Genomic DNA, 21,220 nt, shown 5'->3' with positions numbered 1-21,220 from the left:
GCTTCTCTCTTTCCCCCGACAACCAGAGGCTGGTTCCAGTAGGTATTTTCCTTGCTGAATGCCCCATACGCACAGCTGTCAGTTGCTCTTCCCCCTACGCTGGGAGCTTTAGCTGTGCAAGGGGCCCCCTCCCCCACCCCCATTTGTTGCTCAAACTGTGGGTGGCCACTCCCTCCAGTGCAGCCGGGGAATTCCCCATGCCCATGTGACCTGGGGCTTCCCCCGGGACAATGCAGTAAGGCACAGAGGCTTGGTTTGGCTCTTCCTGCTGCTCCTTCTGCCTGAAGGGGACCAGCTTGGGGTCCCCTGGATCCTGGCTGCTGACAGACCTGAGCTGCTGTTCCTGCTCAGCAATGAGGTCGGGATAAGCTTCCAGCATGGCCCAGAAGAAGGCACCAAAGTCGCCCCATGTAGAACTCCTCCAGACCGAACTAGTCCCTCTCTCCATCCCCCTTCAAGAGACTACCAGTCACATCGGCCACCAGGCCCAGTGTGCCATCCAGGACACCTGGCCCTCCACCTTTCATGCCCTCCCCTGGGGGCCCCCCAGCACTCCAGCCTTTACGCTGCAGTAGTCACCTTGGGGAGCTGCCGAGACCAGAGGGGTTGAGGTGCCCCCAGTAAATGAGCAGCACTCCTTATCTTACTTGTGAACAGCAGCTTCTCCATGCCTGGCCCATGGTGACACCTGGACAGGGAGCAGCTGGTGAAAGCTGAGCCCAGGCGCACCTCCTCTATAACTTCCCCCTGTGGCTTCAGGACTCCTCAGTGTTGTTAGTGCCCCAGTGTCTCCCCCCTCACTCCCACCTGCAACCTGCCAGAAGATTGTGTCCTTTCCAGTGAGACCCCAAGCTGGCCATGCTGCCTCGCCTGTCCCTGGCCTCCCGGCACCGTTACTGCAACACACTATGATGCCACTTGCCCTGAGAGCAGTATGTCCCTAACAAAGCCACCATCCCCACCATTGCATCAGCCTGGTGCTTTGCTCTGCAGTGAATGCCGAGTCCAGTTCAAGGACGCTGTGGTGGTGTTCAGAGCCTTCCCTGAGGTTGGGCCTACCTCCCCTGGCAATCAGCTTTCCCTTCACCACTGGGCCGTCCCGCACCATGTGGGAGCCAGAGTTCTCGCAGGAGGTGGCCTGAGGCTGGAACAGACTCCCACAGGAGATCAGAGACCTCGCTGTGATCAGAACAAAATGCAAAACTTGCCTCTGGCTTAGCCTGTAGCACACATGCAACCACCCCCTCATTTTCACCCCCTCCCGCGCAGTACATGCTAACCCAGCTCTCTGTCCCGCAGCCTGGGAGTGGGTCCTTGAAGCTAGAGTGGCATTACTGTTTCTATCTTTAGAGGCCTTGGAGATGCTCTGGGGAGATGGGGGACAGGTCTGGCTAGAGAGGGAGTTCAGGAGGGGTTCATAGCTCTGCTTGGGGGTGGCTTTTGGCGCTGAAGTAATGACAGACGTTCTGTGCGGGACTGGAAATTCCCTTCAGATTTCTCACTCTTGTTCTGACTGCTCGGGGTGCGACAAGGACTGGTGTGAAACTCGCACGAGTGCGGCTCGTGGGCTCTCACACGTGTCTCTTGGTGTCTGGGGCCTTGGGCTCCAGTCTTCTGTGCAGATTTCTGTGGGGGCTGAGAGTTGGGCCCAGGTGGGGCTGCGGGCTCCAGCAGACAGTGGCGGGTGCTTAGTCTTGGTAGATATATTTCCATCTGGTCAGCTGTGCCCCCTAACCCAGCACTGGTGGTCCCATGGGGTTGGGGAGAGGGGTCTGGTAATCCAGTTCTGATTTTTCTCTCTTCTCCTGCGGACCCTGGCCCAGTTCATTCCCAGACCAGTCTGAGCTGGGGCAACCCACTCTGTCTCGGTGGATGAGGGGACTCCAGAGAATGGCAGGTGGTCTTCAGCTAATCTCCTGGATCCCTCCCACACTGTATCCCACGCCCCTGCTGCCTGCCCTTGAGTCAGGAAAGCAGAAGTGCTGTGGCTGCAGGGAGGGGGAGGGAGTGGAATTCCCCTAGGAGCTGCTGGCCAGCACTAGGTCATGGTTCCCTTGCTGCCGCATCTCCCTGGGTCGGGGAATGTATTCCAGGGCTCCCTAGGGTTTGTGTCCTAGCAGGAACGACTCTACCCTTCCTGCCTCTGAGAGTCTGTCTGGGTTGCTGGGTCTGGGTCTCGGACAGGAGCTGGAGGGCCAAGCTCTCATGGGCTCTGCAGAGGCATAAGGATCCCCTCATGTTGCTAATAGGACTTGGCATTCGCTCTGGCCTCCTTAGCCACCTCTCTGTTGGCTGCTGAGCTGGCAAGGGGTGGGGGACCTCTATTATTTGTGAGGCTTTTTGGACTCCTAGGATGAATGGGGTCCCTTCTGCCCATGATCTGTCTCAGGCTGCCTCTCTGTGGGCCCCAATCTGCATGCCCGTCGAGACTGTCCACATGGGACGCTCGGGCTGGCTGCAGTGGGGGTGACTGTCCTGAGCTCAGGTGGGGAATGCTAGGGGGTAGAAGTGAGTGAGTTGGGGTCACCTGGTAACACCCCTGCAAATGGGCCATAGAACCACCCCTAGCTGGACCTGGGCCTAGCCTGTGCAAGGCAGCTCTGCCCACCCTGCCTGTGCTCAGGAGAACCTGTTTGGAGAGTGGGTGGAGGCCAGTGAACCCACAGTCACTGAACCTGTTTCTCTAAGTGGCCCATGTTGGCAGGGAGCTGCTCCATTCCCTTCTGCCCGACACCAGGAATTGGGCACCTTGGGGATCTGCTCCCTTGGCTGGGTGGGTATGTCTGTGCCAGGCTGATGTGGCATGGGCATTGAGGGTTTCCTCTCCCAGTTCCAGGGCTGGGGGCATGGAAGCGTTTGTGTCTCTCTGGGGTAGTGGTGTGGGAGCGACAGGCTGGGCGCCGTGTGGGAACCGCAGCACTGACCCATCTCCTCCTCTGCAGGCTGCTGCACCTGGCAATCATCCATAGCTTCCCAGCACTGGCATTCTTCTGCATCACCCACCTGCCCACGGAGGTGCTGGAGATCCAGAACGACTTGTTCCAGGTATGTACTTGGGGGAGGAGGGTGCTCCAATCCGGGTGATCCCCTGTCAGCCCTCAGGAATGGCCTAGCAGGTGGACCTGTCCAGATTAGCCATTCCCCACACCCCCATTCCCCCAGGCCCTGGCCTTGTTCCTCATGCCCCCAAGGCTAGTGCCTTGGCCCCCTGAGGATCTGTGATGCTCTCACCCCCCAGGTCAACGCTGCAGGTATTTGGGGTGCCTTAGTTGAAGCAAGTTATGCAGACAGCTGCCTTTGGCTGGTGTGTGGGGTACCCAGATAGGACCCTGAAAATGCAGACACTCAGGCCGGCACTGTATGCAGCCCCATAGTTATCAGAGGCCCCAAGCCAACATGAGCACCCCTGGGGGTGGAGCTGCCTGGATCTCCCCCCAACCCCCCCGGAGTGAAGACTGCGGTGTTCCCACTTCCCTCACCCAGGGGAGGCTGTGGCGGTTGGTAGCTTGTACTACTTCCGCGGGCCCTGCCTGGGGTGGCCCACTGCTGTCATCCCTTGCCAACTGCCCCAACCTGTGGGGCCCCTGTGCCCTCCCGATGCCACCCCTGACCCTTCACTGTCTTGCTGCCCACAGACCCCACTTCACCTGGCCGTGTACCTTGAGCAGCCCGACGTGGTGAGGGCGCTGATCCACAATGGGGTCAGCCTGGACCTGCAGGACCGCAATGGCAACACCCCTCTGCACGTGGCCTGCGAGCAGCAGAACCTGGAGTGCGCCAAGCAGCTGCTGCAGGAGCTGGGGGCGAGCACAGAGCCTCGAAGGAGCCTGCAGGACCTGCAGCTCCAGAACTGGCAAGGTGAGAAGCAAGGCAGGGGTGTCAGAGGCGGTGCCCAGCTCCGTAGCTGCAGGGTAGGCGTGTGATGGGTGCTAGGCTCCACGCTGAGATGCCCTAGGCAGAGATCGTCTCTCTGTGCAGTGTTTGTGCTCGGCACTAGATAATGAGGCTCTGGTCCGCGACTGGGGCTCCTTGGCGCTACAGGAATACAGTACAATAATAGCTGCCTCTGGGTCTCTCTCCTCCCCAGGCTTAGCCTGTCTGCACATCAGCACTTTGAAGGGGAACCTGCAGCTGATGGGACTGCTGCTGCGGAGTGGAGCTGACATTAACGTCCAGGTAGTACACGGGCTTGTGGGTGAGGGCAGCTGGCCTTGGCACTGCCAGCTGTATTGCTCTGTGCACCTTCCCCAGATCAGTGTCCTGAGGAGTCTCTGTACCCTCCCGGTTTCTGGAAGCTGGTTCCCCAGGCGGCTGCAGGTTAGATGGGGCATGGGCCCTGGCGGGCACCAAACTCCCAAATGGATGTTCCCAGCTCCATGCCGAAGCCTCTCCAGATCTGCCTGGTGGCAGGCAGAGGGCAGGGCCAGCAGGTCCCCTTCAGGCTGGTGGCAGGTGCCCATTGTGATACAGTCTGTGCGCCCCATTGGGGTTCCATCCCCTCGCCCTGGGCCCTACACTGGCAGCTGCAGGGGCGGGACAAAGCGTGAACCCATTCTAACACACTGGGCACTGCTGTTTCTAGGATGGCACAAGTGGAAAGACGCCCCTGCACCTGGCAGTGGAGAGCCGTGACCGTGAGGCAGTTCAGTACCTGCTCAGCAAGGGGGCCCACGTGGATGCCCTGATGTACAACGGCTGCACCCCGCTACACCTGGCCGTGGGCAGGAAGGATGCTGCCATGGCAGCCATACTGTACCACTCAGGGGCTGACACCCTGCTGAGGAACATGGAAGATGAGACTGCCCAGGACCTGGCCGATGGCAATGATGACGTGAGTCTGTCCGTGTGCTCCCCTGTGGGGGGAACATGTGATGGGGTGTCCAGGGAGGAGGCTGTGGCCCTGGGACAGGAATGCTGGAAACGGTGGCTGCTTCCAGTCCAGCAGGAGGCGCCGTAGGGCTCTCGGGGGGAGTGTGCAGTTGCCGTGTCTGTCCCCACCCTGCTTAGAGGGGCATGGCAGTGCGCTGTGTACTCTCATCAGCGCTAACTCACCATTAGTTGTGCATTTCCCCTGGGGTGTGTGGGATGGCTGGGCTGTGTTGGCCCTGGCTCCAGATGCATTCAGTCCCCAGGGAACCTGCTCTCCTTTGGCCTCTCTGGCACTAACCCTGACCTCTCCATGCCTGTTGCCTTGGCAGCTCCTCGCCCTCCTGCCTTTCGATGACCTGAAGATCTCGGGGAAGCTGGTGGTGTTCTCCGACTGAGCGACCAGACTCTGACTGAGGGGTCCGCCCCTGGCTCCCTACGCCCGATGGGACCCCACTCACCCAGCCATGGCACTACAGCTGGCAGGAGTGGAGCCGGCTCAGGAAATCTTTCCCCTTGTAGTGGGCTCCGTGGCCCCCAGCTCTCCACCCAAACACCCTTCCCTGAGCAGGTGGAAGTTGGAGGAAGTTGCATGCGCTGCATGGGACCCTCGGATGATGCGTCGGGGCTGCTGCTGCTCTTTCCCCTGCCTGCAATGGGAGTGGCCAGCAGGGGGCTCTGGTCTCAGACTGCATGGAGGAGCAGCTGGGAGGGGGTGTTTCCTGGTCCCAGACTGTGCAGTAGGGAGTGCTTCTCCCCCACACCTCCAGACACTGCTGGAGCAGTTGCAGGGGCTCCCACTGCCCTTCCCCAGGAGACGCAGACTCCCATAAACCCTTCTTCTGTACACTCAAGATCAGGACCTCGTGATTCCCTCAGTGACCACTGGGGGCTGCGCGCTCTGACTTCTTGCCGCTTGAAGGCTTCAGCACCCCCATGAGCAGAATTGCCCTGTACCCCAGCCAGCCCCTCCCCAACCAGGAGGGAGCGGGGCCAGACTGGACATGAAGATGAACAGGAGGGAGCCCTCCTCCTGTGGGTGGAGCTGGATGGGAGGTACAGGTTTCCTTCTGGAGAGGGGCGCAGAACCCAGTGCAGGGGCACCTCTGCCTCTTCCCAAGGAAATCCCATACCCTGCTCCCTGAGATTCCCTGTCTGTCTCCCTATGTGAGCCCAGCTTAGCTAATGCTGCTCCCTGCTTGGGCAGTTCCGTCCAGACAACTTGCACTCCCAGCTGCAGTCGTAGCTAGACTCAGAGGAGGGAGGGGCTGGGAGACCTGGTGTTTTATCCCCAGCTCTGCCACTGAATGGCTGCATCACCCTGGACAAAGTGCCTTTCCCTTCCTTGTGCCTCAGTTTCCCCCTCTGAAAGGGTTTAACAACACCGACCCACCCTGCAGAGCAGTGCGCACACGCTTGTGTGTGAGGAGCTTAATCCAGTGACATCAGTAAAGGACCTGGAGATTCTCCAATGGAAATGGCTGGAGAGGGGCCCAGGGTTCTTCCCCTGATGATTAGCCACTTCCCCTCTTTGGGCTGCCATGTGTGTCCCCACCCCACCCCCAGCATGGCTGCCTCCCTGTGGCAGGTGTGTAGAGCAGGGGTGGCCAACCTGTGGCTCCGGAGCCGCATGCGGCTCTTCAGAAGTGAATACGCGGCTCCTGGTAAAGGCACCGACTCCGGGGCTGGAGCTACAGGGGCCAACTTGCCAGTGTGCCGGGGGATGCTCACGGCTCAGCCCCTGGCTCTGCCACAGGCCCTGCCCCCACTCCTCCCCTGAGCCTGCCGTGTCCTCACTCCTCCCTCTCCCCTCCCAGAGCCTCCTGCAGGCCACAAAACAGCTGATCGGGAGGGGGAGGCACTGATCGGTGGGGCTGCCAGTAGGTGGGAGGTGCTGGGGGCAGGGGGAGCTGCTGAGGGGCTGCTGATGTATTATTTTGGCTCTTTGGCAATGTACATTAGTAACTTCTGGCTCCTTCTCAGGTTCAGGTTGGCCACCCCTGGTGTAGCTAGTGTAGCATTTGGGAGCCAGGGGGGGAGCCATGGTGCCTGTGACCCCATGTAAGCTGGTGACATTCTCACAGCTTTGGAATAGCTGTTTATTGTGTGGGGGGCAAGTCCTGGATGGGGCAATCGCCCGGGATGCTCTGGAGAGCCTGTTCCCTTTTCCTGAATTCTTGGAAGGGCAGCTGCAATAGTTTTGCCAGGAAAAGCTGCAAAACTTCTTAGCAAACACTTTGTGAGCCTAGCCGCAGCCTCTGCGGCTCCTCTGGGCAGCTCAAATCATTGGCTGTCTTTATCTCTCTCCCTCCTCTTCCCCGCCCCCCCCGGGTATTTTAGCACTTACACCCTGCTGTGGTCACAAATGAGTTGAGTTTAAAGGCCTCAGCCAAAATCTAGTGGCAATGGCTCTGGAGCTGCTCAAACTAGCTCCATCTTCATTTTGATGTGATTGGTGGGGTCTGCCCAGGAAAGGCCCAGGACTAGAACAGTGTAGGGGGTGGGATGTAAGAGCCTTTTAAAATACTCTGGTTTCCCTTTTTAAAACAAGGTCTCAGGAAAAAAGTAATAATCTGTTCTGTGCTGCCCCCTTGTGGCTGGTGATGGTATTGCAGCACCTCCCCACGCTGGTGTTTTGCCAGCGCTCCTTGCGTGGCTAGGTCTCTCAGTCCTGAGCCCCTGGCAAGGTGTGGTTTGCTGGATGCTCTGGTGACGGGGGAGCTCTGGTGTCATGCTAGGGAAGCACTTATGGCCTGAGCTGTCGCCGGTGGTTAGGGAGGGGGCATTCAAATGTTATTTAAAGAATAAAGGGATCAATCCTGTAGAAAATTATCTCGGTATTGATACCACTCTTCTTCCCCTCTCTCATGGCTCTGTGCAGAGGAAGCAGCCAGCCCAGGGGGGCTGCCACTACTCAGCCCCCAAAGGAGGCGCTCTGGGAGCTGGGGTGAAGTCATGGCAGCAGGATGGTGCAAGTGCTGGAGCTGTGGTTCTGGAAGTACATGTGCCCTGAGCCTGTTGGTGGAGGCTGACCACCAGTGTGCTAGGACAGGGCCTGGAGAATTCTGGGTGCCAGGCTGGAGCGCTGCCCATTCGGTCCTTGTCCCAAAGGCAAACAAACAAACTGGGGCCTTCGTTGGCCGAGTTGCACTTGGATCATTCCAAACAGCTTTCTGCAGGACCTTGTGTGGCTCGGAGGACCGAAGTGGTGAGAGCAGAGGCCTGGCAGTCAACGCTTTGGGGCTCTATTCTCAACTGCAGGAGGGGAGTGTGGACTGGTGTCTCACAAAACTGGGTGACTGGGCAACAAAATGGCAGATGAAATTCAGTGTTGCTAATGTGAAGAAATGCACATTGGAAAACATAATCTCAACTATACATATAAAATGATGGGGTCTAAATTAGCTGTTACTAATCAAGTAAGAGATGGTAGAGTCACTATGGATAGCTGTCAGACAACGTCTGCTCAATGTGCAGCGGCCATCAAAAAAAGTTAACAATGTTAGGAACCATTAGGAAAGGGATAGATAAATTAGAAAATACCACAATGCCTCTATAACTCCATGGTATGCCCACATCTTGAAGACGGTGTATGGTTCTGGTCGCCCCATCTCGGAAAAGGTACAGAGAAGGACAACAAAATAGTTAAGGGTATGGAACAGCTTCCCACGGAGGAGAGATTAAAAAGACTAGGACTTTTCAGCTTGGAAAAGAGCCGCCTAAGGGGTTATGATAAAGGTCTATAACATCATGAATGGTGTGGAGAAAACAAATAAGAAAGTGTTATTTACCCAATGAAATGAACAGGCACCATGTTTAAAACAAAAGGACCGTACTTCTCACAATGCAGTCACACTGTGGAATTTGTTGAGGGCATGTTGTGAAAAGTTTAAAAAAGAAATTGATAAATTCATGGGAGGCTAGGTCCATCACTAGCTGTTAGCTAAGGTGGTCATGGACACAACCCCATGCTCTGGGTGTCCCCAGGCCTCTGACTGCCAGAAGCTGGGACTGGTTGACTGGATGAATCGCTTGATAGTTGCCTTCTGTTCCTTCCCTTTGAAGTATCTGGCACCAGCCACCATTGGAAGACAGGATACTGGGCTAGATGGACCATTGGTCTGACCCAGAATGGCCATTCTGATGGCTAGGGGAGGAGATTGGCAGCCAGGGCTTCAGGCTTCTATCCCTCAGTTATCTCTGCAACTACTTTATGATGTTCCTAGGTGAGTAAATTCCTCCTCGGTGCCTCAGCATCCTATTCTATACAATGGGGAGACCGATGGACGCCCTCCCCGTCCTGAAGTGGAGTGGGTAAAACACCCTGGAATCCTGTGATTGGGCTAGGAAAGGGCAAAGGCTTTTTCTTCTGTGGTGCATTTCATCTCTAGGCCATGGGTTTGAAACCAGAGTGGGATCTGGTGCTGCTTTGGTGGCCTAATTGAAATTTGTTTGGGAAGGGCAGGGAGGGTCCTATTCCCTGAGGTTCCCATCCCCAGGGGCACTGATTGGCTCCCAATTTGTCAGCAGTGAGGCCAGGAACTGAGTGGCACATAGAGATTGATCTCCCCGCTTTCCCATGGGGCAGGGATTGGTGGATAGCTGACACCAAGCTGCACTGGCTACAGCAGTGTGTGGAGATTGGACTCACTGTCCTGGGAGGAGGAGGGAGCAAGTGATGGGTTACAACCTCCTGGAAGCCCTGCTTTGTCTCCAACAGACTGGGACTGTCCTTCAGGGAGCAGCCCCAGGGGGCTGTGGAGGGAGGCACAGGCACATGGGGGGAGGGATCCGAGTGCCTCTCTTAAGGCAAATCCACTTCAGCGTGTGACCTTACCCCAGTTGAGCTCTGTTGGCCCTGGGCCGCTGCCCCAGGCTGCTGGGCCAAGGTTGGGCGCAGGCTATGCTGTTCCCAGGGCGGGGTTCCATGTGCCTTCTGGGGCAGCCACTGCCTGCAGCCCAGCTCTCTGGTGAAAGGTGTGTGACTGAACTGAAAGCCGCTCCCTGCCCCCAGGCATGAGCCCCCGTTGTAAGAGACCCCATGCTTGCTGCCTCCTGGAGATGTGGTGAGCACTGGAGCTTGAATCCCAGTGCAGGGCTGGTGCAGGAGGCTCTGGACTGAACTTTATCTCCATGTTCCCTGCATGCCTCAGTGCTCCCTCGAGGGCCTGGGGGGGCTGGAGGCAGTCTCTGCCCCTGAGGGTCTCGCTCTGGCTGCAAGGCCACTAAAGCTACTTAATGGGGGTGACCGGCAATCTTCTGGCCTAACTGCAGCTGCTTCTGACTCATGAGTTTGTCGGCGCTGCCAAGCCCCAAGCAGCTTGTGCTAGTAGCATAAAGGAGCCACTCCTGGTGCTGGGAGGCAGCAGGAGGCTGTTCCTGCTCCTGAAGCCTGCACCCAGAGGGAGACACCAGCAGCTGTGTGAGTTGCAGTTTTGCAGTGATGGATTAACACAGGGGCCCATGTGGCCTGTGCTCGGGGGCCCTGGGTATGCGGGACCCAAATGTTCTGTGTCCTGGGCCCCAATAAAATTAAACCTGCTTCTACTCAGTACCCTGCTACCTCACTTTGTCCCCCCCAGCACTGATCAGGCCCTTGAACCCCCCTCCCACAGCCCCCTGCTGCCCCACTCTTTCCCCCCCCCCACTGATGCCCCTCGACCGCACCTGCTGCCCCACTCTGCCCACCCCCACTGATGCCCCTTGACCCTCACCCACAGCCCCCTGCTGCCCCCCCACTGTGCCCCTCAACCCTCACCCACAGCCCCCTACTGCCCCCCCACTGTGCCCCTCACCCACAGCCCCCTGCTGCCCCCCACTATCCCTTCCCCGCTGATGCCCCTCGACCCCCAGCCACAGCCCCCTGCTGCCCCCACTCTGCCCCTCGACCCCCACCCGCAGCCCCCTGCTGCCCCGCTCTGCCCCCCAAGCCGTTTCCCCTTCGCTGGCCGAGGCACGGGCTGGGTCACTCCCCCGAGGCTCCTGCCCTCGGGGCCCCTCCCGGCCGCCGGGCGGCGCTGTGGGGAGCGGCGCGGCTGCGCTCTGGGCCGAGCGGCGCGGTCCCTGTCCCTGTCTCTGCCGCCGCCGCCGCCGCCCGCCGGACTGGACGCAGCCGCCGCGGGGAGCTCATGGGCGCGCGGGGCGGCCGCGGAGCCGCGCGCACCGGCCCGGCCGGCAGCTTGGGCCGCAGGTGGGGGCGGGGGCTCCGGGGGGAGCTTGGATCCCGCCGGCCGCAGCGCTGGCTCCGCGCCCGGGCCCCGCCGGGGCGGGGGGCAGCGGCTCTGGGGGCCTCTGTGTGGGGAGCGGCCGGCCCCGGCTGGAGCCCCGCTGGCCACGGAGCGGAGCCGGTTTGGGGAGGGCTGTGGGGCAGCCGCCTCCTGCAGCGGGGCTCAGCCCGGGGGCGGGGGCAGGCTCCCCGGGGAGGTCCCGATCCGGGCCCGGGCTGGCCCCTGCTGCAGGGCTGGGCGGCTCCAGGGGGCTGGGCAGACCCGAGTCCCTGCTGGAGCGGGGCGCTCAGCCTGGCTGTCACCCTCCCAGCGCGTCCCCGTACAGCAGCCCTGGGGCGGGAGCGGGCCCCGAGCGCTGCTGCCTGCCCCGGCCACAGGTGGGTGGTTGGGCAGCTGCCCGAGGCAGGGCTGGCACTTGCCTAGAGGAGCCGGCGACTAGATTAGCCCCTGCGGGCCCTTTCCCTGAGCCACGTCTTGGCCCAAGCCTGAATTGGGGAAGTGGGCAGCCATGCCTTGCTTGTGGTGACATCTCCGTTTGTGGCGTGGTGGGAACAGCGCAGGGCATCTGCCTCTGGCCTGCAGGGTCCTTGTGGCCATGTGTGTCCAGGACGAGGCCTTTATTAGCAGCAGTCCCTAAGGAGGGCTCTGGTTTTGGGGTAGAGCCCCCAGAGGCTGGTGGGATTGAGCCAGTGAAGAGGTTTTTCCCTGGAAGTTGCCTGTGTGTGCGCGTGCGGGGTAGGTTCCATGCTTTCTAGGGGTGCTCGGTGTCTGCGGGGTCTGGGTCTCACTGGGCAAATTGACCAATGGCTCCAGTATGCTGGTGCAGTGATTCTCAATGAGGGGTCTGGGCCCCCTTGGGAGGCCACCAGCTGGTTTCAGGGAGTCTGCCAAGCAGGGCCGGTCTTAGACTCACTAGGACCCACGACAGAAAGCCAAAGCCCCGCTGCACAGGACTGCGGCCCAGGGCCCCAAGCCCTACCACCCAGGGCTAAAGCCAAAGCCTGAGCAGCTTAGCTTCACGGTGTCCCCGGTGGCACGGGGCCCTGGGCAGTCACCCTGCTTGCCACTCCCTTATGCTGGTCTTGGCATTTATATGCAGAAAACCAGTTGTTGTGGCACAGGTGGGACATGGAGTTTGTATAGCATGTTGGGGGGGCCTCAGAAAGGAAAAGGTTGAGAACCCTTCTGCTGGAGGAAGGAGTAATTCAGGGGATCCCCCTGAGAATGGCTCCTCTGGTGGTATGTGACACTTAGATCAGGACTGGCTGGAACTAGATTTCCCTGGGCTCAGCCGCCAGTCACAGCCCTTAGTTTCCAAGCTTTTCCCTTCTCCTAAGGTGTTCTCCAGAGTCCCCATGGCCTGGCTAGGACTGTCCCAGGCCTGATCACTGCAGAGGGGCAGCTCTTTTCAAAAGAGCTCAGCATGCTCATTCGGGGCCAGATTGTCAAGTGCTCAGCTCCCACTGAGGCACCAGAGTCAGGAGCATATTTTCTGTAGCACTCCGTTCCCACTGTGATGCTCATGGCCTGATTTTCTATAGAGCACTGAGCTCTCTTGGAAAATCTGGCCCTACTAGACAAATCAAAAAAGGGAGAATGCTGGTAACTTGGCACCACCTGTTAGTTCTGGGGGGGGGAGAGCTTAAAACCCCCTTAAAACCTTTGAAGCAAGAAATGGTCCCCCCAGATCAGAGTGCCCCCTCACAGGCCAGAGAAGCCCAAGGTCTCCTGGAGCCAGGCCCTTCCCTTGTTGACTGAGTGGTGTTGACACCCTCTGTTCCACCACCGCAAGAGTGTCCTGCTGGTAATACTCTGCACAGGGAGCTAGATAAGGTCTGCCAAGCTCACCATGGTCCTGAAGGCTGCTGAGGGAGAGACTTGTTGCAGCCCATGCGCCCCCTCACTCCAGACTCCATGCTGCTGGCAGATCAGGCACTGTCAAGGCCAGTCAGCTGAAGGAATCCAGGGGCTATGGCTCGTCCGTTGGGTGGGATGGGAACTCCCACTGGGCTGATGAACATAACCGGTCATGAGATCTCCCACTCCACAAGGAATTGAAGAAAAGTCACTGCAAATGGCACTCACATCTGGTTTGGCCTCTCTAAATAGGCATCAGCAGCTGTGTCAGGCATGGGGTGGTCAGGAGTGAGGAGCATGGGTGGAGCTGCATGTGAGGAGCCCAGCATGGGGATAGTAGGAGGCTGTGGGTCAGGATTATGGGGCACTGGCTGAGCTGGGGGTGGGGGGAACCCAGGGCTGGAACAGCAGGGTGGGGGCTGCAGGTTGTGACTGAGGAGCCCATGGGGCAAGGGGATTTGTTATGTTCTAAGGGTTCCTCTCTCCCCTTCCCTGTGGTCTTAGAGCTGAGCTAGGTTAGGTGCGTTTTACTCTGCACTCCTAGTCCAGGGCCCAAGTACTGAGGTGCCTGAAAGGCTAAGTTAGAAACTCCAGCGGGAGGGGAGGGTCAGGGGCTCTGTCCCGCCCTGGCTCTGGGATTGTGCGTCAGAAAGCTGCCCCGTCTCTGGGAAGGGGAACAGTAGCTGAGTTTGTCCGCCCAATTTCCTGGCTGCTCTGTGGGCCTGAGCCTATGAAAGCTCCTTTCATGCCTAGTGAGTGCTGCCGAGCTGCGGCTGTGTGGTGCTACCTGTAACACGAGCCACCCTGTTGGAGAGGGGAGGGACCTGGTGTGTGGAATTGTCTGGTGGGGCCTGCTAGCTGCAGGGATAGAACGAGCCATTGTCCGGCTGCACCCTCCCCTTGGCTGTGGGCCTGGGATACCAGAGCTGTTACTCCTCCCACGGGGGCCTGGATGGGGCAGGGAGGCATCAGCAGACACCACCCAACAACCAAACCATTTATCACTCGCCCTCTCTGAAATCTCCCCAGTCCTAGGGATTACCAGTGGTGGAGGCTGACCTTAGCTCTCGCCCCAGCTGACCCCTCCTGCTGTCCTCAGCACAGCTGCTGGGCCAAGTATCAGGTGAGAGGGGCACACCATGTCTGCTAGCCCTGACCCCAATCCTGCAGTTCAATCTAGTTTAAATCTGACCTCAATGAAGCAGGGGGCACTTCTCCTGCTGGCCCCTCTCCAGTGCCCACGGTACCAGGGCCACTGTGATCAATGAGGATTTAATTTTGAATGAGGACAATTCAGACAAATCAGGTGGGGGTGTGTATGTACTTTCACCCCATGTCTACGGTTGGGCCCAGGGGTTAAATTACAAGAACCCCGTGTGTCTGTGTCCCTTGCTGCAGGAGATGCTAATGAGGGGAGCAGAGGTGGGATTTCTGTGGGATGGTGCTAAGTCAGTGATGCCCTCAATGTCACTAGCGAGAACCCAGCCTGCACAGAAATGTTCTCAGGGCCCTCTTCCGTAGGGAAACCAGGGTTATCGAACTGTCCCCCTGTTGTCAGCACCCAGCTGTTGCAGCTTGTGCTAATGCATGTGAACCAGAGAGGAGCAGTGGTTTGAACTTCTCTCTGGGTTGAGAGTTTCTGTATTGTTAGTCACATGAGGAAGGGAATTTTCTGTGCAAATTGTGGTGTCTATCTTGACAAGGTCCTTACAGTTTGGGAAGTGGATTCTAGCCCAAATAAATTGAAGTCTCTAAGGTCACAAGGACTCCTCATTGTTTTTCCCAAGGCTGTTTGGGGAACGGAAATGCCACACAGGTCTTTCCCTGAGAGGGAAGGGAGGGGTTGTAGGTGGTGGGATGTCAAAGGCAACTTTCTTTCCTGTCTTTCCTCTAGGCTGCTAAGGGTTAAATTTATATCCATGATCCCCATAGCCCTGATACTGCAGTGTCCTCTAAGGAGGCTCCCTAGGGGACCCGTCAATGCACTTCTGTTATAATGAACACTTTACCCTTCTCTGGCCCCTTCCATGAGAGGACCTTGCAGCAGTTGAGACATTAATTCAGGCTTGCAGCCCCTGAGGGAAGAGACTATCATCATCTCTGTTTTACAACCAGGGAAACTGAGGCGTGAACCGGGGAAGGGACTTGCCCAAGGCCATAGATTGAGTCAGCAATTGCCAGGAATAGAACCCAGGAGTCCTGACCCTCCACTGCCCTGATCTCAGTTAGTAGGTGGCTCTGACCTAGTCTAATTGCCATGGGCAGATGTGTATATAGAAAGTCATCGTTTTGGGGATGCAGCGACCCCAGCATCCACTGATCCAGATCCCCACCTTCCATGCAGGCCTTGTTCCTGTTCTTGTAATGTAACGCTGTCCCAGGATATGAGTTAGAGGTGAGGGCAATACTGGGCCTATCCTGTTGAGGGGAGAACCCCAGTCGGTCCCTGTGGACCCCTACTGTGTTAATGGTGGCAGATTAGTGGCTAAGTCAGTGTTGTGTGAATGCTGGATACTCCCAAGGAGGGTGGTGTTAAAATTCCCACCCCAGATGCCTATGGGAAAGTTCCTGAGCCCAGATGCCCAGACGCGCTCTCTGGCGTTGAGGATGAGCCTTGGTGATTTCAGCTCTAGTGAATGGCCTTGCACGTTCTAAGCTGTGTGTGTCCGGTCACCGCTCTCCCCTTTTCCCCTGAGAGCCCCAGAAGTTCTTCCCCCTCCCAGTCCCACCTCCACCTGCTGCAGCAGGATGTGTGAGGGGGAACTCCCAGCTGGGCCCTCCCCTGAGCCACAGCTGTTGTTTGCTTTACAGGAAGGTGCTGAAACAGGAGCTGCTGCTTCCATTTCCTGGCTTCCCCCTTTCCTCCCAATAAAAGATTGGCTGAAGATGAAACACCTGCCAGTGAGAGCCCCAAAGAGGAAAAGTATTTGGAGCTAGTGTGTGTCTAAAGCCATGTCACTAGCACCATCCCAGACACTCCGAGAGCCTGAATGTTCAGAGGTGCAAACATCCTGGCTCCGAAATCCTGAGCAAACAACATTCCTTTCTCTTGTGCCCTTGACCTCCAAGTGCCCTGCACACTGAAATTGCTTCACCCACCCCAAAACGTCGCCCTGGTGGTGGATGCAACAACTGTTTGGCAGGCTCACAGCAACACCGAATGAGAAGGGAGGAAGACTCTTGTGCCCAGCTGAAACTGGGGAGGCTGAATGGAATTTAGCCAGGACACATTTAAACTGAGAAGTTTCCCGTGTTCCCTGGTGACTTACACCAATGTTCCATTTGGGGTGAACTTTGATCACAGTGTCCCGTGTTGAAGGTGCACCTGGGTAACTCTCAAAGCAGGGGAAGGGGATCTTACACTCCCAGCTTGCTGCTGACGTGGTGACTGGGAAGGTGGTAGGAATCCTCGCAAAGCCATAGGAAAGTGCTGATCTCTGTGTTCGTTGGTGTGCTGAATGGCTCCTGAGCCGTGGGGGGTGGGGAAATCTGCCACAGGCCGCATGTGCTGTGGCACATCCCGAGTGTTTTTGGCTGGGCCATTGGCCCCCCCTGCAGCTCCCCGCCCAGATTGCCATCTCTTGGCAGGTTGTGCCTGGCTGTCGTGCTGACTGCTGTCCCCACCATGGCTGCCAGTGACGTCGTATCAGCCGCCCTACAGGACTCGTGGGGGGACTTCTGGCTCTTCCGGTTCTTCCTCAATGCTGCGGGCTATGCGAGCATCATGGTACCAGGGTTTCTGCTCATCCAGTACTTCAAGAGAAAGAATTACCTGGAGACAGGTAAGAGGGGTCCAATGCACCTCAATTCCAACCTCTGTCCCCCTGGGCTCGCCTCAGACCTCCGCCAATGCACCTCAGTTCCAAACCCCAGCTCCTCTACCTCTCTGTTGTTCCAGCCCTGAGCCCCTTGCAGAGCTCTCTCACTGCTTCAGTGCCAGCTAGGGGCTACCCAGAGACGGCTAAACTCATCTAGCTCATCTGCATGGCTTTATCTCAACTGTGGCTGTTTCCTGTTAGATATTCTGGAATCTGTTAAAGGCAACCAACATAGAGCACTGTGGGTAATGTGCAGAGCCCCTCAGATCTGCAAATGGGTGAGCTCTCGGCTCTGGGCACCTGCCTAGTGTCTGTTCTCAGCTGGGAAGGGCCCTGTTGGCAAAGGAGGATTGGGGGGGGTGGTGAGCAAGCCAATTGAAGGTGCTTTATAGATGCAGCCCACAGAAGGCCCCAGGCTCTACCTTGCCACAGCCCAGACAGGTTGGTGGGTGGGTGGGAAGAAAGCCTTCCTCCTGAGTTAACGTGACCTCCCTGGTTCTCTCAACCTTCCAGGCCGTGGCATTTGCTTCCCCATCATCAAGTCATGCGTCTTTGGCAGCGAGGCCAAGTCCGCACACCCAGATGATGTCTCCCTGGCAGCCCGGAATGAGACCATGGAGTCCTCAACGGCCCAGCAGGTCCTCAAGCTGCTCTTCTGTGCTGCTGGCCTCCAGGTAGAGCCCTGACGTGTTCATGGCCATCCTGCCATGGGGCGGAGATGGAGCTATGACCTGGCACAGGTTGCCAGTTAGTGGCCTCAAGAGACTGAGTCCCAGCATCCAGTGTTCTCATGGAGTTTTGCCTGGCAGCATTGCATGCTGGGACACGGAGTCTCTGTGGGGCACTCCTTTTTTGTGTGCTCCAGGCTGGTTGCCAGCGTGGCCCTTTGGGTGTCTTGGAGAACCATTCAGCCAGCGTCGGGTGGGTTGGAAGTTATTGTCTTTCTGCTCTCCACACACCTGGATGGGTGAGCTGCTGCCATTTAGAAGTGGTTTTTGAATGCTGTTTGGCCCCCCGCACTGTGCTTCATGCATCAGAGCACTACACAGTTTAACCCGTGTTCTCACCTCTGGGATTGGAATGTCCTAAGCTCAGGTTCTGCCCACAGGTAGATTTTATTAGGAAACTGAAAAAAATCTCTCTGGTGTTTGAGTTCTGCTGAGATGAATAGGAAACTGTGATCCTGCTTCTCTGAGTCACAGCTACGGGAAAAATGCCCGAAATGCCGCCTGAACAATGAGAGGAGGAACTGCCTCGTGGTGAAGGCACTGGATGGGGACTCAGGAGATCAACGTTCAGTTCCTGGTTCTGTCACAGACTCGCTGTGTGATTTAGGGCAAGTCACTTTATCTCTCTGTATGTCAGTTTCCTAGCGGTACAGTGGGAGGTAGGAGAATAACTCCATTATGTCTGTGAGGAGCTCCGATACTGTGGCAGCAGGGCAATGTAAGTACATCGATGGACATATGTTAGCCGTCATGGAGGGCAGTTTCCTCTGCTAGGTTTGCAATTAGAATTGGTTTTTATTTAAGAAATGACCTAGGAAAACCTGTGTTAATACAAAACCTGCAAAAACCTGTGTTAATACACCACCGAGGCTACAGAGTTAAAGAACAGGAACTGCAGCGTGAAGGTTCCGCTGACATCAGGATCTTGGGCACGTCTTTGCCATGTTGTCTATTCCTGTTTTTCTGGTTAAACGGCCAGCTTAATACAGAACTGTTTATCTTGTGAAGTGTATCCCATAAAGTGTACAAGGGCAGAGTTAATGCGACAGCTGGGATGCTTGCTTTGTCACTTCCTGTGTTGTTTGAGTTTGTGGCTGTGCACTCGAGAGCCAGAACACGTTTTTCACTGGGTATTTATTTATAGCCTTAACTGTAGGGGGAGCTGCCCTTGGGTGGAGAGTGCTCTCCAGATCTGTGCATAATGAAATGCTGCCCATTGATCCCTCTGCACACAGCTGGGCAGGAGCCAGGCTGACTTCTCCGCTGGCTCTCTGGTGGGGGCAGTGGGAGTGAGGATGAAGTAGCTGGGCAGGCTGGTTCACTGCTGACGTGATGGCGGCGGCAGGCACCATCTCCTTGCTGGGTGCATTGGGTATGCAGTGGGGGGGCCAGGTCCCTGCTGGCTGCAAATGGAGAGATGCTCAGACAGGCCTGTTCCTCCCTGCATGTGGTGGCTGCTGGCTGCCATCCCTACTCCTCACTCACCCTCTGCTCTTTGTGCCTTGCAGGCTTCCTACCTGACGTGGGGTGTCCTCCAGGAGCGTGTCATGACCCGGACATATGGGGCCACTGAGACCAATCCTGGCGAGAAGTTCAAAGACTCCCAGTTCCTGGTCTTCATGAACCGGATCCTGGCCTTCACCGTAGCAGGCCTGTATTGTGCCCTGACCAAGCAGCCGCGCCACGGCGCCCCCATGTACAAGTATTCTTTTGCCTCACTCTCCAACATCCTCAGCAGCTGGTGCCAATACGAGGCACTCAAGTACATCAGCTTCCCTACCCAGGTGCTGGCCAAGGCCTCCAAGGTGATCCCAGTCATGCTGATGGGCAAGCTGGTGTCGCGCAAGAGCTATGAGTACTGGGAGTACCTAACGGCGGTGCTTATCTCGGTGGGGGTCAGCATGTTTCTGCTCTCCAGCGCCCCCGACAAGCACCTCTCCACCGTCACCACCTTCTCAGGCGTGGTCCTCCTGGCTGGCTACATTGTCTTCGACAGCTTCACCTCCAACTGGCAGGACGCCCTCTTCACCTACAAGATGTCCCCGGTGCAGATGATGTTTGGGGTGAACGTCTTCTCCTGCCTCTTCACGATGGGCTCGCTGCTGGAGCAGGGCGCCCTGCTGGAATCAGCCCGCTTCATGGCCCGCCACTCCGAGTTCGCGGTCCACGCCGTGCTGCTGTCCATCTGCTCCGCCTTTGGCCAGCTCTTCATCTTCTACACCATCAATCAGTTCGGGGCGGCCGTCTTCACCATCATCATGACGCTGCGCCAAGCTTTTGCCATTCTGCTCTCCTGCCTCATCTACGGGCACGCCATCACCGTGGTGGGTGGGCTGGGCGTGGCCGTGGTCTTTATGGCTCTCTTCCTGCGTGTCTATGCCCGCAGCCGCATGAAGAAGCGTAGCAAGAAGCTGCCCGCCAGTGAGGTCCCAGTACAGAAGGTTTAGGGGCCGTGGCACAGACTGTGCCCTCCTCCCCTCTCCCACTGCAGGGCACTTGCTTTATTTCTCTTCTCTTCATGAACCTACTGAGGAGTGGGGGAGAAACAATGACTCCCTTTGCCAACTGCTTTTCCTGGACAAGGAGCTGGAGTGGGCTTGGAGGAAGCGAGGTGCTTTCCGGGCCTCCACCGCACCTTTCTCCTGTTGCCTTAATAGGTCTGAGTATTTCAATTCCCTGAGATGGCCCCAGGAAGGGAGCAGGGGGCAGGTCTAGTTCCCAGGTGTGCAGGGGGGTTAACTCCTGCCCTAGCTCCATCTGGTACTTGGGGCTTCTCTTTAAGATTATTTATGAACAACGGAGCTTTATTCCCTGGCACTTTCTTGTCTCCAGCTTCACTCCCCATTTCTTTCCTCACTACAGAGCCGATAGCAGGGAACGGCAAGAAAACACTATCATTTTTCTTTACAAATATGTATGATTGGGATGGAAGCTCCAGTCTCGGCCTGCCCCAGCAGCAGGTGGTGTAGGGAGTGAGGCAGGAGTGCTGACTGGACGCGGGGGGGGCTCCCAGCTACGTCAGACCCAGCCTTTCCAACAGGAGGCACTGTAGGGAATGGGGCAGGAGCGTGGGGCCTCCCTAGCAACATCCCATTCCAGGGCTGGTAAAAGAGCTGCTGTATAACAGTCTGGATTTGTGGCAGGTCAATGCACTACGCTGTCCCTGCTGGGAGCCTTCTCCATTTCTGTCTCCTGGCCCGGCTCTTACGCTGTGATGCACGCAGGCTCCATTCTGTTTGCATTTTGTGCTGCTTTTCCTTTCTCGTTTACGTTTACTCTTGTCATGGGTTTGAACTAGAACGCCCAGGATCCCCTGAGAGCGCTTTCTGCTCTCTGGCTTTGGGAATTTGGAATTGGCTCCTACCGTTTAAAAAAGCACAAAGATCCCCTTCCTGAAATATCCCTCCTTGTTTCTCTTTTTCCTGCAAGCAGGAGGTGCCAGCATCAGCCCACTCAGCAGCCTGGCGAGGGCTATGTGATATGCAGCGATCCCAGAGACAGGACAAAGCCCAGCCAGGTTCCTTTTCCCTGCACGGGGCTGCTCTCAATCCTGGGTGCAGGGAGCCACTTGCCCTGGCTACACCTCGGGAACCTGGGTTTGACGCAGTAACTGTTTTGTCTCCAAACAGACCGGGCCCCCCCATCTGCTAGGGGAATGGTTTGGGTACTTTTAAAATGCAACTTGGTCTCTTTTTATTTTATTAAATTAAAAAGCTGCTGCAAA

General features: G+C 57.3%; 2 protein-coding genes across 6 annotated transcripts in view; both read left to right on the top strand.

The window, feature by feature from the left end:
* NFKBIE (NFKB inhibitor epsilon) overlaps positions 1–7,698 on the top strand; it is an 18,416-nt gene extending 10,718 nt beyond the window's left edge. Inside the window, exons 2-6 of the mRNA XM_084623037.1 lie at positions 2,943–3,045; positions 3,636–3,858; positions 4,088–4,176; positions 4,583–4,831; positions 5,199–7,698. Of these exons, the coding sequence (XP_084479163.1) occupies positions 2,943–3,045; positions 3,636–3,858; positions 4,088–4,176; positions 4,583–4,831; positions 5,199–5,264 (730 nt within the window). The 3' untranslated portion in view covers positions 5,265–7,698. The remainder of the gene's footprint in view (positions 1–2,942; positions 3,046–3,635; positions 3,859–4,087; positions 4,177–4,582; positions 4,832–5,198) is intronic.
* SLC35B2 (solute carrier family 35 member B2) lies at positions 5,834–21,220 on the top strand. Of its 5 annotated transcripts, none has more exons than XM_084623034.1 (4): positions 5,834–5,922; positions 16,539–16,732; positions 17,282–17,442; positions 19,005–21,220. In XM_084623034.1, exons 2-4 carry the CDS (start codon positions 16,576–16,578, stop codon positions 19,941–19,943), a joined length of 1,257 nt encoding a protein of 418 aa, XP_084479160.1. In that variant the 5' UTR covers positions 5,834–5,922; positions 16,539–16,575; the 3' UTR covers positions 19,944–21,220. The 5 variants fall into 5 exon arrangements, with proteins under 5 accessions (XP_084479160.1, XP_084479158.1, XP_084479161.1 ...); XM_084623032.1 differs by lacking the exon at positions 5,834–5,922 and adding an exon at positions 10,908–11,056; XM_084623035.1 differs by lacking the exon at positions 5,834–5,922 and adding an exon at positions 13,383–14,073.

This window comes from Lepidochelys olivacea, assembly GCF_965140295.1.
Source record: "Lepidochelys olivacea isolate rLepOli2 genome assembly, chromosome: 3".
NCBI classification, from domain to species: Eukaryota; Metazoa; Chordata; order Testudines; family Cheloniidae; genus Lepidochelys; species Lepidochelys olivacea.
This window is presented reverse-complemented; position numbering and strand designations above follow the sequence as displayed.